The sequence below is a fragment of the Tetrao urogallus genome (assembly GCF_951394365.1).
Source record: "Tetrao urogallus genome assembly, chromosome: 12".
Lineage (NCBI taxonomy): Eukaryota > Metazoa > Chordata > Aves > Galliformes > Phasianidae > Tetrao > Tetrao urogallus.
Window position 1 is genome coordinate 9833436 of NC_136825.1, and position 21291 is coordinate 9854726.

General features: G+C 43.3%; 1 protein-coding gene across 1 annotated transcript in view; it reads left to right on the forward strand.

Moving 5' to 3' along the window:
• SLC7A10 (solute carrier family 7 member 10) overlaps positions 1-14559 on the forward strand; it is a gene marked incomplete at its 3' end in the record, with an annotated part of 32618 nt that extends 18059 nt beyond the window's left edge. Inside the window, exons 2-11 of the mRNA XM_079541611.1 lie at positions 635-839; positions 5239-5390; positions 6027-6152; positions 7340-7493; positions 8880-9003; positions 9099-9202; positions 10281-10377; positions 12811-12960; positions 13299-13476; positions 14441-14559. Coding sequence (XP_079397737.1) covers positions 635-839; positions 5239-5390; positions 6027-6152; positions 7340-7493; positions 8880-9003; positions 9099-9202; positions 10281-10377; positions 12811-12960; positions 13299-13476; positions 14441-14559 — 1409 coding nt within the window. The remainder of the gene's footprint in view (positions 1-634; positions 840-5238; positions 5391-6026; positions 6153-7339; positions 7494-8879; positions 9004-9098; positions 9203-10280; positions 10378-12810; positions 12961-13298; positions 13477-14440) is intronic.
• Between the last annotated feature and the right edge of the window lie 6732 nt (positions 14560-21291).

A 21291-nucleotide genomic window follows, 5' to 3' on the forward strand; every position in this document is an offset into this window, starting at 1 on the left:
GAACTCCCTCAGCTCACAATTGACCGCACAGAACTAGAAGGACAGAGCCCACATTGTCCCATGTTGCTGTCACACCACCAGATCCCCTGAAAATCTGAGGGCAATGTCAATACAGCATGTGTGCTGCAAATACAAAATGTCAATAGATTTGTAATGTTTCCAGACTTCTAAGTGACTTTCCCAAGCACAATCTTCAATCTTGGCCCCTAAATTATGGATAACCCAACTTTTTTTTTTTTTTTAATTAAATCTCTGAACTCCCATCTTTAACTCTCATCTTAAAATCTTTATCACAGACATGCTTTAACTCCTTTCAATCAAACGATTGGTCATGAGAAGTGACAGCAGGCAGCTTTTCAAGCAGCCCAATCTCACACCACAAAACCACAAGTTCTAAACACAGATGTTCAACAGATCCTTGAAGTGCTTCACCAGATCCGAGTGCTCAACCTGCTTGATTTCCAATCAATGGTGACTTTTTCCCTTGGGCTTAATCAGATGAAACACAAGAAAGCAAAACCTGGTGAGGAGGGGCTGGCACAGGGCAAGGGCACAGGCTGGATTTGTTTGCTTTTAAAAAGTAAAGTTAATTTCTCATTCACTTATCTCACTGCAAATTTTCTGTCTCTTTCAGGTAACATCATTGGTTCTGGGATCTTTATATCACCGAAAGGAGTTTTGGAGCACACTGGCTCGGTGGGACTGGCTCTCATTATTTGGGTGCTCGGCGGCGGGGTTGCTGCCCTGGGTTCTCTGTGTTATGCTGAGCTGGGAGTAACCATCCCCAAATCAGGAGGGGACTATTCCTACGTCACAGAGATCTTTGGTGGGTTAGCTGGGTAAGTACACACGTCCTCAGAGTCATTGGAATACATGCTTACATTCAGTACTTAGTGAGGAAAAGACAGCCGACTTAGAAGAAACAGAATATTCATAAATAATCTGCTTTTGCAAAGTCACCCCTTCTGCTCTCACTCAAAATACTAAATTGCCCCTTTGCAGCACTCCCAGTTCTGCCTTCAGACTGCAGGATACTTTCACTTTCCTCTCCAACTCAATAAAAATCAGTGGCACGTCCACATGACATTCATGCATGCAAGCAGTATGGCAGCACAGAGTATTTGAGGGATGCCAGTCTGGAGCTGCTCCCCATAACCCAAAGCCCTCCATTAATTATTGGTGCAGAAGGCAGCAAATATTTCTATGGCATTATGCTGCAAGACCTTCCTGCAGCAGAATACAGAAAGTTGCTTGGGGAAGAAGTCTGCCCACAGAAGCATCCCAGGCACAGGTGCCAGCTTCCTCAGCTGCAGCTGTACAAAGCAACCAGCCATGTACATGCAATGGGGGGATGCAGAAGAGAAATCAGGAAATGGCTTCTCTTCAAATATACAGCTCAGAGTAGCTAAGGGAAGAAGGGAGAAGTGAGGTCATCTTTTATATTTCACTGTGCGTTTCATTGTATATTCAACAACCAAATTTGATTCCCCACCTGTACTCACAGCTTGGCAGAGGAGCACCAGAACCTTGTTTCCAGTTCATTAATTTGCGAGCAAAGAGTCCATGCAGTGTGTAGGTGCCTTGTTTACAAAAAAATAAATACAATAACTGCATCTGAAATGGTTCTGCAGAAGGGATGCAGCTGCAGCACCTGCTTCTGGGGCAGGACGGCAGCTTGGGGGCAGCATGGCCCTTGTGTAACAGGAAAGTCCAGGAACACCTTTGGGAGAGCAGAATGAAGACCCAGAGGCAATGAGAAAGAGTCAAAACACAGCGGGGCTGCCCTCAGGGGTTATCGTCAGCCTTCCAAAGGGACCATCCAGGGAGGAGACAAGACAAGGGAGGACTATTCTCACAGCAGGCCTCGGCTGCTGCCAGGCTTTCTGCTTTTAGTTTCTGTTAGAAGTCATCTTGTTCCTAAATAGCACTTGTACATGAGCAAACGAGGAGCAGGGAACCCTCCACATGCTGTGCTGCTGCTGGAGCAGCGTGACTGAGCACAGTTCATTTACACACATATATATTTACAGGTTTTTACAGGTCATAAAAATGACTCCACCCAAAGTAGTAAATAAGCTTAATACATATCTCAGCAGAAGAAAACAAATACATCAAGCTACATGGAAAACCCACTGGTGTATTTCTGATAAATACAACCAGTATAGCTTTTACGAGTGCTGCTTGATAACTGAATATATGTCCTTACTTATAGTCCTTACTGTCAAATCACTATGTGTTGAAGTCAGCAAAGAACTCTACCCCAAAGCTTTGATAAATATTGATTCAAACTGCAAGTAAAACTTCCTGTATTTCTTTTGTTGTTGCCAAAATCTAAAGTTTCCAAGCAACTTAGGATAATATTAATAATGATCAAACTACCTCAAGCTTTCATAAGCCTACTCAGCTTCTGCTGTGATCAGATGGTATGAATAACAGTTTCCATTTCAAACTTTTTTCTTTTTTAACGACACCCAAGTACAGTACACTTTGACTTCATTTTCATTGGCTGCTCTGATTCCATATTTTATATTTAATGTGACATCATTTGGGGAGCACAAGCACATCCCAAATACGTATTTGAAAGCCTGGTTGCACAGGACTCTGTTGGAAATCCAGATCAACCTATGCTGCCTTTCCACAAGTAAGACAGTTAGAATGCAGAAATGTCTGCATAAAATCCAGGTTTTGTTGCAGGAGTGGTTTGCACTTGCATGTGAACGCCACATCTTCCTAAAAGCAGAAAATCCCACAACAGATTGTCCCTTATTCCAGAGTGTTAGTAAAATGAGGGGAAAAAAATCTAGAAACATTGCGTAATACACATCCAAACTGATGGGAGGACAGTCATCAAGTTCGGTAGTCACTGCTCAGACTGAAGGTGCAGCACAGCAGAGGCCCTCAGATTGCACAGCAGCTCACAGCAGAGCAGGACTGGCTCGGAGATGCAAGGCAGGAGCTGCTCACCAGCCAGCGGCTGCACACAGCAGCTCGGATTTCCCATGCAAACTGAAGCACTCCAACTTCCTGAGCACCAACAGTAGAATCACAAGAACAGCTACATCTGCTTTTTCCTGTACATTCAGCTCTTGGGCCTTTTTCTAAAGACCTGGCAGCTCATCAGTCAGCAGGGAGAGAAGACAGAACTTCTCAGGTTCCCAGAGTTCAGTAAATGAGTAATTGGTAAAGCTCATCAGAAAGGGTTCAGCCCCCACACCTGCAGGTGTGAGAACACAGTCCTGGGGAGCGGTAATTCCACCCTCTCCATTTGAACATCCTGGCCAGGTCACTCTGCAGGTGCCATGGCATTTCCAAAATGGGCTTTGTGCTCCCATCCCTCTGCATGCCCTCGGGGATTGCCCTGACAGAAGCACAGCTTGCAAGCCAGCTCCTCAGGCTGGGTGCACTTTGCTGGTGAGGGCATCCAGCAGTTAGGGCTGAGACCTCCTGCAGACAAAACTATGGTATTTCATTACAGCAGATCTGAAAGAGATGTTTTTTGCTGGGGATATCCTGTTCTTAATTCTTCCTGTGCAATAATCAACTAAAAGGTGGTACTTGAAAAGCAGCAGTTACTTAGTGGGCCCAGAGGGTTGGGTAATGCATCAGGACCCGTTCCAGCCCATCAGCCATAGCACACAGCACGTCCTGCCACACAGCACAAGGGCAGACATCCACAGACAGACGGACATGCCATGCCAGCAGGCACCCAGGGTGAGCCATAAAAACAAGGCAAGGGCACAGCAGTGCTGCCCCAGCACCAATGTGATCTGAGCAACCAGCAACAATAGCTCTTTCTCAGAATTAGGCTTTGTGCAAGACGTACCTAAAAATAAGACAACATGGGGCCTACATGCTACCTAACTAACAGGCTTCCTTTTATTTTAATACTATCTCTCCTCAGCCCCCTGTTTGACAGCGTGACTTTGTGACCCTCTGCTAAAATTCTGCGTTTAGTTTAATTGGTGTTACCAGCCCTGCATGTACTTCAATTCAGCATGAAACAAATTGACTGTCAGAAATCTGTTGAATTATTCACAATCCCATTAAACCATATTCTAGCAGCTACCAACTTTAATGCACTTTATATTGCAACATAGAAGCAAGTGCCAATTTTGCCTGAAATACTGTTTTCAGAGTCATTCTTCCCACTGAATATTTTTAATTGGATTCACTTCTCTGGTCTACACAAAGCACATGGGAGAAGACAGAAGTTGAGGAACCAGGGGGTTCTGCCCAGAAAACCCATCACCTGTGTGGACGTGGCTCTGCCCAGCCAGCTGCAGGCAGTGCCCCAGGGGAACACACAGCTGGGCTTCGTTGCAGGGCAGTCACACTGACCTCACACTCACCCAGCACCCCCAGAACGATTGCACAAATGACCGTATTGGCTTTAAGACTTATTGAGTCTCCAGTGAAGTAACACAACAGGTCCCTGGGCTGTCCCCAATGTCCAGCTGGGTGAGCAGGATCTGTGGAGCAGCCCCAGACCAGAGACATCACCTTCAGCATAGCATGGCCAAGCCAGTTACTAGAGAAAACCACTCTGAGCCATGACAGAAAGCATTAAGAACAAAAAAGGAGTCTCACACACACGCACTGGGTTTTAACAAACAGTAGTGATATTTGGGGAACATTTGCACCATGGCAATATTTAGTGAATTAACTCCCTGTAGTTAATAAGAAAAGGAAAGCATCAGATTGCCCCATACTTCTCAGAAACAACAAGGCAAGGCAAAGGAGGTATTGAGAAGCACTCACCACCATGGCCAAGGAGCACCAAGAGCAGTGCTAGCATCCAGGGCAGCTGCAGCAGGGAGGACATCCCAGCCCTGCTGAATTTAAGGGGCTGGCAGCAGGCAGGCAGGCATGCTGGGAGCGAGCAGCCCACTTAAGGGAGCACACAGCATAATCCAGAAATTACGCTGTTTTATTTGGAAATGTCATTTCTGACACTGGCTAAAGCAAAGAGTACACCCAGTGTTTGTAATCCTTACTCTTTGATACATTTCTAAACTGCATTTCACTTAGAAATGTTTAAATTGAAATCCAGATTGTGCTTGGGAACATGGGAAAAGGGATAAGGAGAAGTAAAAGTGGGTGACTGCTGACTATGAGTGAGATTACAGCAGTCGACCCCAATGTCTTGGACATTTTCCAAAGTGCAGCACAGCTGATTGTGTGTTACTCTCCTCCAGTACACCTAGCCCAGCTTTCTTGTGCTTTTTCTTGTGTTCTCAGGTTTCTGCTGCTCTGGAGTGCAGTGCTTATCATGTACCCTACAAGTCTGGCTGTCATCTCACTGACCTTCTCAAACTATGTCCTGCAGCCCGTGTTCCCTAACTGTATTCCCCCCTATAATGCCTCTAGGATCCTCTCCATGGTGTGTTTACGTGAGTATTTGCTTCTCGTGCACACAAAGCTTGCCTCATTTTGCAAAGGATCACTCAGCAAGGCTGGGCTGATGGCCCCAGAACACAAGAGGCAGGCAGGAGTGTGCCCTGCACACTGGGGTGGCCAGTCCCTCCCTGCCTGCCTGCAGGGAGCACAGCAGGCTGCAGCTCATCCCTGGGCAGCAGTGGCAGATGATCTCACCCACAGTAGGTTTCCCACTGCTGCCTGAAGCCCTCCTCATCTTTTAATTCTCAAATGCAGGCGCGTAGGAAGTGCATACCACCACTGGCTTTGCATTCATTACTTACAGAGCTGGTGAGACTGGAGCAGAGCCATGGGGAAAGAAGACATTCTCTGTGTCCCATAAGGAGGCTGAAACCCCAGTTCAGGTAGCAGATTGAGCTCTGAACAGGCACAGCCCTTCAAGCTGGACAAGCCAGGCAGCAGAGCCCCAAGGAGGAGAGCTGTGATGGATGCTCCTCTGCAGCTGGGCACCTCACAGGGCAAGGCCAGTCCCCTCTTGTCTTCGATTATGGCCAAGCAGGAACTATGCAGCAGTCAGTGTTTTATAGTGCTGTGTGTGTTCTTAAATAAACATAATTTCATTTCACTGAATTCAGTCTTTTGCTCTCCAGTACTCCTGACCTGGGTGAACAGCTCCAGCGTTCGATGGGCAACACGCATTCAGGATATATTTACAGCAGGAAAACTCTTAGCCTTGGCCCTTATCATTACTGTGGGCTTCATACAGATCTTTAAAGGTACTCTGTGAGACAGCTCCAACACGGGTATGGTACTGTTGCTACACTTGCTTCTCTTACCCTCCTTACAAAGCAACCCAAAGGGACTGCAGGGCTGTGGAGCAGTCTCTGTGCTGCTGATTGGGCTCTGGTGGCTGCAAGTGCTCTTGGGCTGGAAGGAGCTGGAGAGTGACATCCCACACAGCAGCTGTGTGTCCTGGTGGAAAAGCATTTGTCTCGAGTGCTGCTGAGGGATCTATTCCAGGCACAGATGCACTGGAGGTTTATCCTCTGTGTGACAGCTGTACATGGAGTCATGAAAATGATGGCACTACAGAGAAATGAGCTGTATCTTCCCTAAACATATTCCTTTCTGTCCTGCATCGTTGGTTTTGATAAAGGAGAAGTGCATCTGAAGGTATTTTAGAGTGATTACAGAAAATTTATGACTCGTTGCATGGTCTTTAAATTTTAAAGTACTTTGAGTGCAAACTGATAAGCAGTGCTGGGCCCCATTCAGGAAGATGCCAAATTCATTTTGGGCACAATTCGGTTTCCTATGTCCTAAAAGTCACTTGTAAGATTGAGAACTACAAAATACCGCCTTCTCAAGATGTAAAAATGTCTGACTGAATCACCAACTTAATGGAAAGCAGAGAGCACAAAAGGCTCGTGACATTTTTATCATGTCTATGATGAGTCATGCAAAGAAAGATGAAATAGGGCATTTAGAGAGCAGGACTATTTCTCAGTGATAACAGTTCCACAGTCTTGATAAATCTTCCAGCCCATAGATATTTTCCTGGTAGTCCTACTAAACAAAACCAAGTTCTTGCAAAAGTAGACAGCATTAGGAACAGACAGGAGTTTACCCCATCGCAGAGCCGCCCACCAGCAGCGTGTACAGAAAGGCAGGTAGCAGTATGTCGCAGCAGTGGTGCCAGCACTGTGGCAATTAGATGTAGAGCAATGACTGTGTGTGCAGAGCCCACTGCCTCCCCAGGACACCCTGCCACAGAGAGCACCATGAGTGCAGTGCCAGCCCGAGCTGACCTGTGGGATATGAAGAGCACGGAGTCTCAAACCCAATCAAGCAATGAAAAAAAGGGAAAAAAAAACACCAAAATTTCACCTATTTCCTGGTGTCTCTGGTGGGCAGCACTTCCCTCAGGGGAAGGCGTAAACTCTTGCTTGTGCTTTCTGTGCAGGAAACTATGAAGAGCTGACACCAAGCAAAGCGTTCAATTTTTGGATGACTCCATCCGTGGGGCATTTAGCATTAGCTTTCCTTCAAGGGTCATTTGCATTTAGCGGCTGGAACTTCCTGAACTATGTAACAGAAGAGTTGGTTGATCCCCGCAGGCAAGTATCCCTTTCCACATCATCCACTTTTTTTTTTTTGAAGTGCTGAGACATTCAAGCCATGTGATAACATAATTCATCTAATAAGCTGCAGCGATATCATGACATGTCCTATAGGACTGGTGTGGCTAAAGGAGAGGTTTTTTGTTTGGAATGCAAACAGGCTAGTTAACGAAACACCATGCTGAAATTAGGAACAGACTGTACAAATTATCAATTCAATTCCAACGACCTATGGACAAAGCAATGTCACTGTGGCCCTGACCAAACATACGGTGCATCCTTAGCAAAAAATCAGTCGATGAGACGCCCACACGTATCTATAGGGAGAATCACTGTCTCTTGTTAGAAAAATGTTGGGTTCTACTGCAAGTCACTTTGCTTTTTCACCCAAAGGGGACATTATACAAAGACCTGAATGAGAAGATGGGAAGGCACCTGACCCACAGGCAGCATTCCCTGCCCTGCACCTGTACCATAGTGCAGCTGCATGACCTACCCCAGGAGTGCCCCGTGTCAGCTCTCTGGGGGCTGTGTGTGTGGGAAGGAGGTTTGAAATGACCTCGCACTGGCAGGCGGGGGGAGCCAGAGGGAGAGCAATTCTACTTTAATAAAGCAAAGCTCAAACATTTCAAAATTTCTGAGATGACAAAGAGGAATGATGGATGCTGAGAGCAGCTCTTGGAGCGTATTTGTGGGCATGCCACGCACACAGCAGTTAAACAAGGAGAAGTTCAACGCTTGCACAGCCTGGCTGGGAGTGAATGAAAGCTGCCGTCTCACGAGCAGCCCTGTGGAGGCCTTCACACCATTGAGTGGGAAAGCGCACGCCCAGGACCTTGGCAGGAATAGAGAAAGATCAGCAATGTGCTCCCTCCAAAAACAGCAGCACTGTAATGGGTCACCACAATTTCAAACCTGAACAATGAAAAGTTATGACTTTTATAAGGCAAATATGGCCTCAGTTGAGAAATAAAAAGGAAAGGGAGGGAATAGACTTAAATATTATTATTTTTGCAGCCTCTAAAGGGAAAATAGAATATAAAAAACTGATTTGGTAACAACAACAAAAAAAAATCTTCCAATTTTTACTAAATCCAATCAGGATCACAAAGATTAAAGTACTTTTCTTCTGTTTGTTTTTTAACTTTTTCCAAATGTGACACAGAGACAAAAATGCACTACTGCATTAGATAGAGATTTGTTCAGCTGCCCACCTCTAAAGAGGGCCCTGAACTGGCAACTGAGTAAAATATTCACTCCTGGAAGGTACCACAGCATTGCAGCAGATGAACCTGCGCAGCTGGTTGAGTGCCCCAGGCTGTTATTGTGCTCTCGCTGTGTATGACTGTAAATTCTTATCTACCCTCCTAATTCTTTTATTAGGAACCTACCTCGTGCCATATTCATATCCATCCCATTGGTGACATTTGTGTATACGTTCACCAACATTGCATATTTCACTGCCATGTCACCCCAAGAGCTCTTGTCCTCCAACGCTGTGGCGGTAGTAAGTAAACCATTCCCTGGATGTCTAAAATACACTTTGATTTCAGTTCTGTGCTTTGCAGTGTATTTCAGTTTCTCTGCCTTCTGTTGCTTTAGACATTTGGTGAAAAGTTACTGGGCTATTTTTCCTGGGTTATGCCAGTCTCAGTGGCCCTATCTACATTTGGAGGAATAAATGGATACCTTTTTACCTCATCAAGGTTAGATGGAGTACAATTTTATGAACATTATCTAATTTGGGGAGGGGCTGTTTTAATTTGATTTGCTAAAGAAATGCTAGCTAGACATTTTGGATGTTATAGCATGGTGAGATCATTGTCGGGCACATTGGATACATTCAGTTATGAACTGCTCTTTTTCAATCAGCAAATGTAATATTGAATCACAGAATCTCTTGCAAAACAATCCTTATGAGCTACTAAAAGCATCTGCAGATGTGAAATAACTTGCAGTAAGAGCCAAACACGGCTTTAGTATGGAACCAAAGCAATTTTACATCAATAACGTTCCAGTAGCTACAAGCTAAAGTATGCTGGAAAAGGATTTGCAGGGCCGGTTCAGTTCCCAGTTACAGGCATCACTCCCGCAATGAAGAAGCTCCTTCTAGGCAAGATGCTTTGCGTGCACACTGATGATAGCAGGACCAGGATCTTCAAAGTCTATTTGTATTAATTGACCTTTCTGAACACCATTTAAAAGTTATAAATTTTTTTTTTAGAGGAAACAATCCAACTCTGAAGTACCTTGGGAAAATTATTTATCTGAGCACTTCCACAATTATCATGGGATACAAGTCTGAATGCATGTAAAAGTGAAATCTTAAGGCACATGAAACCTTAACCAATGCCCTTTTGACGCTGGAAATATTATCTGTGAGATTTTTGGTGCCTTAGCGACACATGGCTGATCATCTCACAGCTTCCCTGTTCATGGATAAGCAGGCAGTGCTGCTGGCAGATGGGGACTGGCAGACTTCAGTTCTCATCCTCAGAGATAATTGGGCAACTTAGATCAGGTGATTTCACAGGTGACATTAGCCATTAAAGGCCTCCTACATGGAATGATTTAGATGAAACAACTTACACCAAGTTATTCACAAATCTCTAGTGGAAGTGAGAGCCACGCTATGGTCTCCTCAGCTTCAAACCAGCAGCCAGAGAGCAGCTTCCTTCTACTCCAAAACCCATGAGAGCAGTTGAGATTAGAGACATTGTACAGCTAGATATTGAAAAAGCTGTTTTACGTGCAGTGGATTAGTGCTCCTATTCTCATTTGCAGGTTATGTTTCTCTGGTGCCCGAGAAGGCCACTTGCCAAGCTTGCTTGCCATGATCCACGTGAAATACTGCACACCCATCCCTGCCCTGCTCGTCTGTGTAAGTTCTGTTGTCCCTGCCCCATTGTTCATCCAAGAAGAGTAGAAACTGTTCTGAATGTTGGAAGGTTTTGGCTGGTTAGGCTGCTGTTTTCCTGCAGGAAGATCTTTTTCTTTTTCTTAGACATTGTGAATTTCCACAATGCTAATGACTGATGGAAGTCGTTATTTGAAACAAATACCCAGTTTTAGCAAGAATAGAGCTTATGAATATGTGATGAACAGAATACAAGATGTTTTGTGGCAAAGAAGATATTAAAAAGCAAAATGACCCTCGGTGCTGCAGTCGCTGAGTGCACAGCCCAAGCAGGGGAATTCTCCCAAGGGCATCTGCTCAAAAAGTTGGCTGCATCAAAGCCAGCTGCAGATTTGCCACTAATTTCAAAACAATGAGGATTTGATGCAAGATGCACTAAGATGCACGTTTGCATGGCTCTCCTGGCTCTAACAGCAATTCTGGCACAATACACCCAGACATAATTTCATCAGATAAGCCTTCTGCACATTCCACTTTCTGGACAAAATACCTGCACAACTGAGGCTTATGGCATTCCCAGGGCTCAGTGCCTGACCACAAATATCTCGTTCACTGCCTGTACAGGATCTGGGGGCAAACCCCACAGCCCATCTGTTCTGCCTTGAGCAAACAGAAGGCGCTGGCTCCGTCCCAGCCCCACGCCAGGCAGCTGAACTCTGCTGATGCTGACGAAGCAGAACTTCTTTGTCCTTAGAAATACATCAGCTCAACCAGCAGACTGAGTTTCTGTGCTGTTTCACTGTGAAATAGCCATACCACGAGTAGGCTGCCTGCACCGAGCAGGCCTGATAAATCAGGCATATGTCAGCCTCTCTCTCAGTCTGCTCCAAACATTTCCCTTAAATTACAGTGCAAATTACAGAACCAACACTGCATATCAATTCATCATTTGAAGGTACTTCAATGCAGCTCAGAGTACATCAAATGCTGCAATGAAATGTTAATTCCTTAACAAATAGAAATGTAAAAATAATGTAGTGTAGGCAGCTACAATAGCAAATGAAGTCAGACCTCAGGCAATCCTAATTAATACATCAGGTTCTCTTTTTCAGTGAATTGCACCGAGTTTTTTCATGCAGAAAGCTTTCTTTGTACACAGAGAAAGACCTTTTTAGCATCATCAGTGAGACCTGTATTTTTACTAATCCTTCCAAAAATGAAGGGTCCAAGCTAAATGCAAAATAAACAGACTGGGTTTTTTGCAAGACACTGAAGTGACAGGCTCTCCTGCCCACTGTGTGTCAGGCTGCCGTCAGGCATAGTAATCAGGGGAGGAAACACACACTCCTCTGCAGCCCAGTACCACTCAGAAATTACACCATTTGGCAAGCAGCTCTGACACACTCATGTCACCTACACAAGAAACATCATCGCCCCAAGCGCCTTCAGTGCAAAACCTGTTAGTGGCAGATGTGTGTCTGCCAGCATGCACCTTCCAGAGGAAAGTAGGAAACATGTTATGCCACACTGGTATAAAAACACTGCCCTATTTTAAATGAATTTTATAGCGAGACAGTTCAATATGCTGAAATCACCTCCAACTCCACATAGCTTTGAGGATTTTAACAGAGGAATGGAGAGTCCAAAGGGTCATTTGATTGTGATGGTGCGTAATTACTGCTACCAGTGGGTACAGAACTCCTCCCTCCCTACAGACCTTCACTATTAAAACGGCTAATTAAGGAAAAAGAAGACATAAGCAAAAAGAGCCTGAAGTAACATGCAGCCAAATCCTGAAAGCTCTCTAAAGGGATCCGGACATTGCATTTCCCCCAGGCTTTGGCCACCAGCAGAGAATGTTTGCAGGGTGAATATGCAGTGCGAGGTGGGGTTCATGCCTGGGATACCAATGGGCAGGTGGGGCAGGATCTGAGAAGCAACACCATGAACCCTGAACAGGCTCTCCTAACTTCACAGAGTTATTCGGAAATAAAGTACAAACAAAAGTAGACATGTAAATTTCCACCATCTGTCTGCCAGTTTCTAACACGAGTAATGCTCAAGAGATTAATGATGTCAGTCATCTGCAGCATGAGCCGTGGGCCACTGGGAGGAAAGGGCAAAGCTTTTATTCTTTATAATACAAAAGGACACCTGCAATAAGGTAAAGCACTGATCACAGACTATTAGCTTACAAGAAAACCCTCTTGTCTCATAATAGACAACTTTCTCTTTGCCAGAAGTCCTCATTGTAGGGTCCAAAAGGTTTTAAAACAGAAATTGGTGGAGTGCAGCCACTGAAAGCAGGTACAGAAGTGTCCAGCTCAGGCAGCACAGTAGGACAATAAGCAACAAGAGTTAAGCTTAAACTGCTTTTCACTTTTTTGCTTGTTTTTATTGCTTTTAAGCTACCTTGTTAGTAATAACTCACATCAGATCACCTTTCTTTCTTTACAGTGTCTGGCCACTCTTATCATCATGCTTGTCGGAGACACGTACACACTAATCAACTATGTGTCATTTATTAACTACCTCTGCTATGGAGTGACAATTATAGGCCTGATCGTGTTACGCTGGAAGAAACCCAAAATCTTCAGACCTATTAAGGTGAAAATATTAAAGCTAAATCTCTTGGCTGCAATGCAAAAGGCATGGGAGGAACCAAAGAAAACCCTGTGTCCTCCAGTTGTTTTTTTTTTTCTTTTTGAAGATCAGTTCATTTTCAGATGTAATGCTGAAGTTTCAGTTTCAAACCATGCCCCAAAGCACCACTAGTGTAAAAACGGGATACAAAGGCTTCCAAAAACAAACTTGTTAGTTGGGCAAGTGACAGTGGCAGAAGGAAGGGGACACAACCCATGAGGCTCTCGATGCCACAGCTCTTGTTGCCGGCCCAGCACTGCCCTCACTCTGCAGTCATGCTCTGCTCTGCTCTCTCCCTCCAGGTGAACCTCCTCATTCCCATCACTTACCTGGCATTTTGGGCATTTCTGCTGGTCTTCAGCCTATACTCCGAGCCAGTTGTCTGTGGAGTCGGACTCATTATCATTTTAACTGGAGTGCCCGTGTTTTTTCTTGGAGTCTACTGGAGAAATAAACCAAAGTGTGTAAATAGGCTAATAGGTAAGCACTGCTGATTTGGTGCACTTTTCGGGCCCACTGCTCATGGCCTGCAGAGCTCAGCCCCCCCCAGTGCCGAGATCCCAGCAAGCTCAACCACCGCTGGCATGCACAGCCTTCAGACCCCCACACAAAGCAGGCCAGGTGCTGCTTATGGATGGAAATACTTCAGTTTTAAATTAGAAGGAATGGCGAGCCACCAGGCAGACAGGCACATTGCAGGTGAGCCCCGGACAGGAGGTAACAGATGTATTTTTGTGGCTGTTTGTGCAGGTAACTGCTTTCTTCATCACTTGCCATATTCACCTTCACTTGTGTCCCTGTGCATGTCCCAGCTCACTCACCACAGCCTCAGCGACAAAGCAGATGCACAAGAGTATCACTTTAAGCACATAAAGACCAAACGAACCAAACAAAAAGAATAATAAATGACAGAACTCTGCCTGTCCCTCACCCTGCTCTCATCCCAGCAGCACTGCAGAACCCCTGTATGGCACGATGAATTATTTCTCACTCAAATAACAAGAAAGCCTTGCTTTTTCCCTCACATCACAGTGCACACGCTGCTTGTGATTGGGCTGTGCTTGGCTTGCAGCTGTTCTGTGCTGAGGACTTTCCCTGAGCAGGCGCGGCTGCCTGCCCGGCTGCAGCCCGGCTCCCTCAGCCTCACTGCGACCACCGGGCACTGGCACGACCTCAGGGATGGCCCAGCGAGCCTTTGAGCAGCACAAAGGGCTCTTCGCAGTAAAGGGACATTCCTAAAAGTGCCTAATTTTAATCCACCTGCGTTTTGCAAACACCAATGGTCACCTCACTAGAGATAAAAGCAGCCAAAGGGAAGGCGGGCGGTGCAGAGAGGCCAAGAGCTCTGTGGGGAAGATGGCCGCCGGGTCACGCACTGCGTCACACAGCACTCGAGCGCCATGCCGAGCGCAGCCCGTGCTAACCGCACACTTGCTCCCTGCAGAGTCGGTGACGTGCTGGGGACAGAAGCTGTGTTTTGTGGTGTACCCCCAGGGTGGGGCGGCCGAGGAGCCTGCTGCCCACTGCCACCTGCCCGCCAGCGACAAGTCCCCGAGGAAATAGCGGAGCAGCCTCTGGGGCTTCTTGTTTACACGCCCATTTTTGCAAAAAGATTTTCTGGGATTTAAAAAAAAAAAAAAAAAAAAAAAAAAAAAGCCTTAGAGAATAGTGAGCTACACACCTTATGGCATCTGTAGCTTTTAGTTTTTCCCTAAGAAAAAAGAAAAAGAAAAAAAAAACAGAAATAAAATATGAAATAAGGCACTGGTTGTTTCTTTTTCGGCAGCACACTCGCTCAGCGGGGGAACGCAGCACAGCTACAGCTCTGAGATACTGATTCTAGCAGCCATAAGGGCCTATTTGAGACTGAGAGACTGGGGCATGTGAAAGCATTACTAAAGCTCCCCATCACAAAACCAAAATGGAGAAAGCCAGGGGAGAGGAGATGGGGGCAACCCTGCTGCTGCCCCAGCATAAGTACAGCCCAAAGGATCATTTCTCCATAGGACAGCTGGTGGGCACCCACACAGCCAGGAGCAGGGGAAGCATGTGGGACAGGAACAAGCCGTGTTATTGTACAAAGGAAGCCGGCTTGAGCATTCAGACATCATTTGGTGTGATAAGGCCTCAAGCATCTTCATTTTTGAAACATTTTTACTTGGGCTCCTGCACAACAGGGAGATCTCAAAAGAGCCAGGAAGAAAACCCAGCGCTACTCTTTACTATGAGTCAGATGACACTCTTCATTTTAACGGTGCTCAGAGAAGCAGCAAGTCTACATCATTTTCACATCAGATGCTCTTTAGAAAGTGTTTTGCATATTTTATTTGCAGCAAACACTAAAAAATAAAAATCTGGTTCATACATTCAATAAATTCATAGAAATCTGCTGCTGTAGCAATATGGCCACTTTCACACCAAAGAATCTTTTGAAAATGCAAAATGCAGGAATAGCTCTAAGCAACATTTTGAATAGCTCCTGTTCTTTTGTAACTTTTGAAAAATAAAAGCTATCACATTCAGTTGCCTTGGTAACAGCCACAGGAATTTAATTCTTAAAGCAGCTCTGTGTTAGTGGCCTTGGTAGAAAAATTAGGGGTTCATTAATCTCTTAGTTTGTCAGGTACCACACATTGTACAAAGACTGAAGAATAGACTCAAAATATGGGGTAAGTTCATGGAAAGTGACTTTCCAATACAATGCATTTTTATCTTTAAATATCTGTCCATGAATGTCCAAGCCTAGAGATGGTAAACTGAAAAGAAACACAGTTTACATTCTCCTTCTATAAAACTATTAATTGTAAGACGTGAAAATATATATTTAGTTAAAGAAAAACATGGCTTTGTGTGTACATATAAACACACATCTCAGGTACCAATAGAAACGTATGAAACCTGTAACTGCTACCCAGGCAATCAGAGACTAAATTAAAGAAGCCACTACTTTTTAGTTGCTAACTAGTTTGGGCTGTATTATACCTGACTGTATTTCAATGCTCTAAAGCAATAAACATTTGCCCTTAGATCAGAAGGCTGAATTTAAAACAGGAGGGTTGGGTAGAGCTTATCTTTGAATTATATACCAGTCTCCAAAAGCTGTTTCAAGATGTCTCATTTCATTTTTAGAAAGTTTCATCCGTGCTCCCAACATCATGTATGTTATTTTTTTTAAGGCTTTGCAAAAGTTACTTCCTAGCGCACACTATTTCAAGCCATAGAAATCACCATACGGAGCTTGGAAGACAAGTTCATATGCTGACTGAAATTCAGCAGCGTGCTTAACTTTGTTCAGGTATGACTTTTTTCAAAAAATGAAACAAAAATCCCACAGAAGATGTAACCGCTATTACTTCTAAGCCCACTGAACAAAAGCAAAATCCCAAGACAGCCGACACTACAAATATGTCAAGAATGTTGCATGATTCAATGCAGAAAAGACAGCCTTTTCCAAAAGAAATGTTTTGTAATTTTGAAGTGTTTGCTGTAGTGATACAGCTCTTGCTGATTTTTGTTTCCTGCAGCATTTTGATGTCCCCTTTACTGATATGTAAATCATGATAACCTGTGTGTTAGCTTTTCTGAAGGAGAAACTCCCAAAGAAAACAGAGCAAAGAACATCTCCACCTCAGCTGCAACAAGTGCACCTTCTCCAGGTCATTTTCTGCAGCTTTCATACAGTTTTACAGTCATCTCCGTACAAAATAAATTGGCACCACCCTAGCTGAATTACACTAATAGAACAGCAGTGTTAAAATGAGTTTAAAGCTTTAAAAATCAATCCATTTCTACACAAACCTGTATTTTACATACTATTATATTTATGTAGCAGCACACATACACAAAGTATGAGAGGCTATAATGCAGAAAAATACTCTGCTGTTCATTCTTTTAGTGCTGGCAATACCATTTGGCAAATTTCACAGTAGTAACAGAGGTAACTTAGAGCTCTAAGCATCACCTGTAAGTTAGCTTTTGAGACTGAAGCTAGGAGGAGCTGTGTTGGATTGTTCTTATTGCATTATCACCATACGATTATCGCAGATCACATTGTCATTGTGCCATGCAGTGCACACAACAGTGGGAAAACAGTCTGTCTCCCAAGAAGGATGGCATCCCATAGGCAACAGGAGCTGTGGGGCACAGGCAGGAGAACGCAGGACTAATGAGGCTGAGCTGCACGGCACAGCTGCTCCTGCAGGCTCCACTGCTCTCCAATGTTTTCATGACCTCCGTATGGGAATTGGCTGCTTCCACATGACACCGGTACATCAGGCAAAAGACCTTGATCTCAGCAAGGTCAAGATAGAACACTCATATCAGTTCAGAGCTTTTACCCAACTCAGCAAGGATCCATGAGTCACTGTGTATTTAATATTCCACACACAAGCATATTAATTGGAAGTAATTTTATAAATACGTATTGAAAGATACACAAGCAATCTTTCATCAGCCGAGCTCAATGATTTGCTGTCCCACACAATTTTCAGAGGTCTTCAGAAAAGATTTTCTCATCTTTCATTCTCTAAGCTGCAAATTCTGGGAACAAAATACATTTTCTTTTTGGCTCTTTTGGGAGCCAAATGAATGACAAGACAAAAATTACTGAGCTTCTGAAGTATGCATCATAAATGAAAGCTTCGTTTAATTAAAAAAAAAAAAAAAAAAAAAAAACCAACAGGGTAAAGCCTTGCTTGGAATTTGTCGTTTCCTAAATCTGAGTTCCAACTGCTTTGGCTCCTCGCTTGGGAGCAGGCCCGTGTGTGGAGCAGGGACTGTCTCCTGTTACTAAAAACAAAGCATCTTTTGTTTAATTTTAAAACTTCTCATTCCTCAACACTTCTCACCGTTGCTCTTACTATGCAAGAAGCTTCCGCATTTGGACAAATGACAAAGGAAAATCCAAGGAAAAGGATTTGAAAGCAGGCAAGGGACACTGTTTTTATTAGAGATCAAAAATAAATGTCTTATAAACCTGGGATAAGAGATAGGAACTGAAAGGAAGGAAACTTGGCACACCAAAGCAGGAAATGTATGAAGTGCAAAAAAAGGGAAACTTCCACCACTCAATCCAGCTAAGACTATTTGATCCCTGAAGACAAGAACACAAGAGCCAGAATCTGAAATGAGAAGGGTGGCTTATTTAACAGTTTGCTATGTTAACAGACTAACAAGAGACATGAGATGAGGCATGCTACCTGGAAAGTTTGGGTCATGGACAGAGAGGCTGCATCTAAATCCTACTGCCTGCTCGGGAGATGAAAAGACACTTCCTGTTCTTAAATAAGCAAAAGCAATTCTTCTCTCAAAAATCTGTTAAAAGAAATACATAAATTACTTAAGACTTTTCAAGCTAGCTCCTTGGTTTGTCACAAGATACATCTGTTGTGCTACACAGGCTTTCAGCAAACACTGCTGCAAGTGCACAGGTATCATTTATTACCCTGTCTGCCTTTTATGGGCTCTATTCATTTCAGCCACGTTTACATCAGTATTAGGGTTGTAGTATTACTGCTTGTGCCACTGCTATTGAAGCTGGATTAGCACTTCGTGGTGAAGGAAAGCAATCACCCTTCCTATGAGGTGAGGCACTGTCAGCCCTCTATATCAAGCTGTGCCCTCCTATCCTTCATGGTTATGGATAAGTCCTGATGACCACGAAGTCTGTACAATTCTCTACTACACAGATAAATACTTCCAAGTTTGCAGAGCAAACTTCTGCCAACACGAAAGAACTCAGCCTATGCCTTCTACTAAAAAAAAACAACCACAGCAGAATAGAGCCAATGACATAAACAAAAGACATAAACACTGGAGAGAGGAAGCATGAGCAAAACAAATACAGCCCCAGCAATTGGCAGTGAGGTGCTATGTTTCAGGAACAGGGCTTTTTGTCTGTTTTTTTCTCTGCAACAGAGTCATAAAGAATCATGTACTCCACAGCTATGTTTTGTTATTTGGGGTATATGTGTTCGTCTTTTAAAGACATCTGTACACAACAGGAAATTGCTACTGGTAAGATTTCACGTGTACTTTCCAAAAAAACTGACGCACATCTACAGCTTCAGATACCAGCAAGAAGCATACAGCCAAAAAAAAGAACTACACACCAACTTCAGATCTTCACACCAAAGGCTCATAACTGACTCACCATATGGAGTCAGCAATGGGCAGTGCTAACAGATTGGCACTCTCAAGTGACAGTCAGAAATCCACAGTCTCTGGACACATTAAATTTTATTAAAAATTAAGAGATTGAAGCAAGAGCAAAGTATGATGATGCCCAGCATCTTACTTGTATTGTATCATTGTCCAGGAACCAGCAAACACAGGTAACCACGATGCCATACCTGAACCATACATCTGTACATACACATTATGGTAAAATGTATTTCAGTGAATATATACAACACACACATACCAAAAGAAAAAAAGAAAAAAAAAAGGCAGAGAACAGAAAACAAGTACATTTAAGGGATGTTACAGAGTCATACACAAGCTGGAAAGTGTTGCAATTTCAAACAGAAATACAGCCCATGTTTTAATAGCAATAAAAGAGTAAGAGAACACTTTAGTCGTGATGCTGCCGGTGAGAGGTTCTTCTTAGATCAGGAAAAGGCTTAAATATTCCTCTCCATTCAGAGTTATTTTTAGGAAACTATTTTTTAGGGAGATTGGACAGTGGAGTTTTGTAGGGTTTTTTGGTGTTATTTCTTTTTTTAAAACTTTTTCCCTTCTATGAAAATACTTAACGCAGAAAAGCACTATTGAAATATTTTTTTAAAAGATAAATTCACTAGCTCATTAGGTTACGTAGTCATTGAAGTGCAATCATAATTTTCCACTGAGCAAAGAATGAAATTTTCTGTTCACACTTCTGGCATAGTAGCAGTTTTCCACCTTTTTTTTTAGTAAGTTCTGAATATACGGAGGCAGCTTGCATGGAACAGAAGCTGGGTGAGCTTCAATGACAGTTCTCTGCTTAATGCTTACAAGGGGTGGAGAAAGGAGGGGTAGACATATACTAAGGCAGACTCTGAGTTTTCCATCAAGTGTCAACATTTCAACACATTTGTTTGTACCCACAGCACACATGCACACGTTTCTTCTGCAAAAGTGACTCTTGCCTCCAAGGAATGGACTAGGGGAGCTAGGAGAGAATATTCCATTGCAGAATACAAAACATAGGTGTTTACAAAAGCACCAGACTTGTATGTCTCATTTATGCAAGGCTGTAAATTCCAGCAGTGATAGCTGTGAGTATTTCTGTACACTTCAAGCATCAAATTTTCATTAACCTGGATGTTTGTCAGTTTCTAAATATAAATCCTTCTCACTGAAATTTCTGCTGAGTTACCAAATGGATCAGTACGCAAAATATGCATTATATATGTAAGAAATTATGTTGTTACATCTTAAAAGAAAATACAGTTCAGGGTTGTTCCCAGAATATAGAGTAATTTAAAGTATATATTTCAACTCTAACATTTCAACATATTTTAACTTCAAGAGCCTTACAGTGATGATAATTTAAGGCATAGTATGATCAAAATTATTTTTCTATAGTAATACATTTCTGTAAGAGAATTAAACAAACACTTATTCTGAAGATCCTTCATATCATCACAATATTAACCCTGAAACAATCCTCCTCCCCACGAAGATTAGGCTTACTGTTTTAAAAATAAAACTACTAAGTATTTAAAGTTACCTTTGGGAAAAAAAGATGACACTAAAACCTGCAGCCATCGATGCAAACAATCTGGCAGCATGATGACTACAGTACACAGCAAAGGTGGAATGCATTTAAAATGTTTATAAATGCTATGAAATTAACATCTTTCAACGCTTCATTTTCCTTGATGAAATGAATTCTGATCACAAAAGCACTTGAGAAGAAATGAGTAGTACTTAATGTAACTATGACTCTTGCTCATTATGCATTTTGCTACAATCCTTTCTATGCTCTTACAGACTTTGAATCTTCCGCCTCTGGAAAACACACTATGAAACCAATTTGCAACTGAAAACAAAAAAGTAATTTCAAAGACGTTCCTTCACATTACATTTCAGTAAAGCAAAAGTCTTAATGCTTATTTTTTTAAAGCACTCCCACAGGAAGTCCTAGTGGAAGATTCAGGGCACATACAGTCCATTAAAAAACATCTCTGACACTTCAGTGTAAACTGTTCACTGCAAAAGCCTGCAAAAACACCCCATTTCAAGTCCACCCCAGCTTTACAAGCTGAAGTTACCAGTTAATAACTTCAGGCAAGTTGAATTCCTACAGCATTA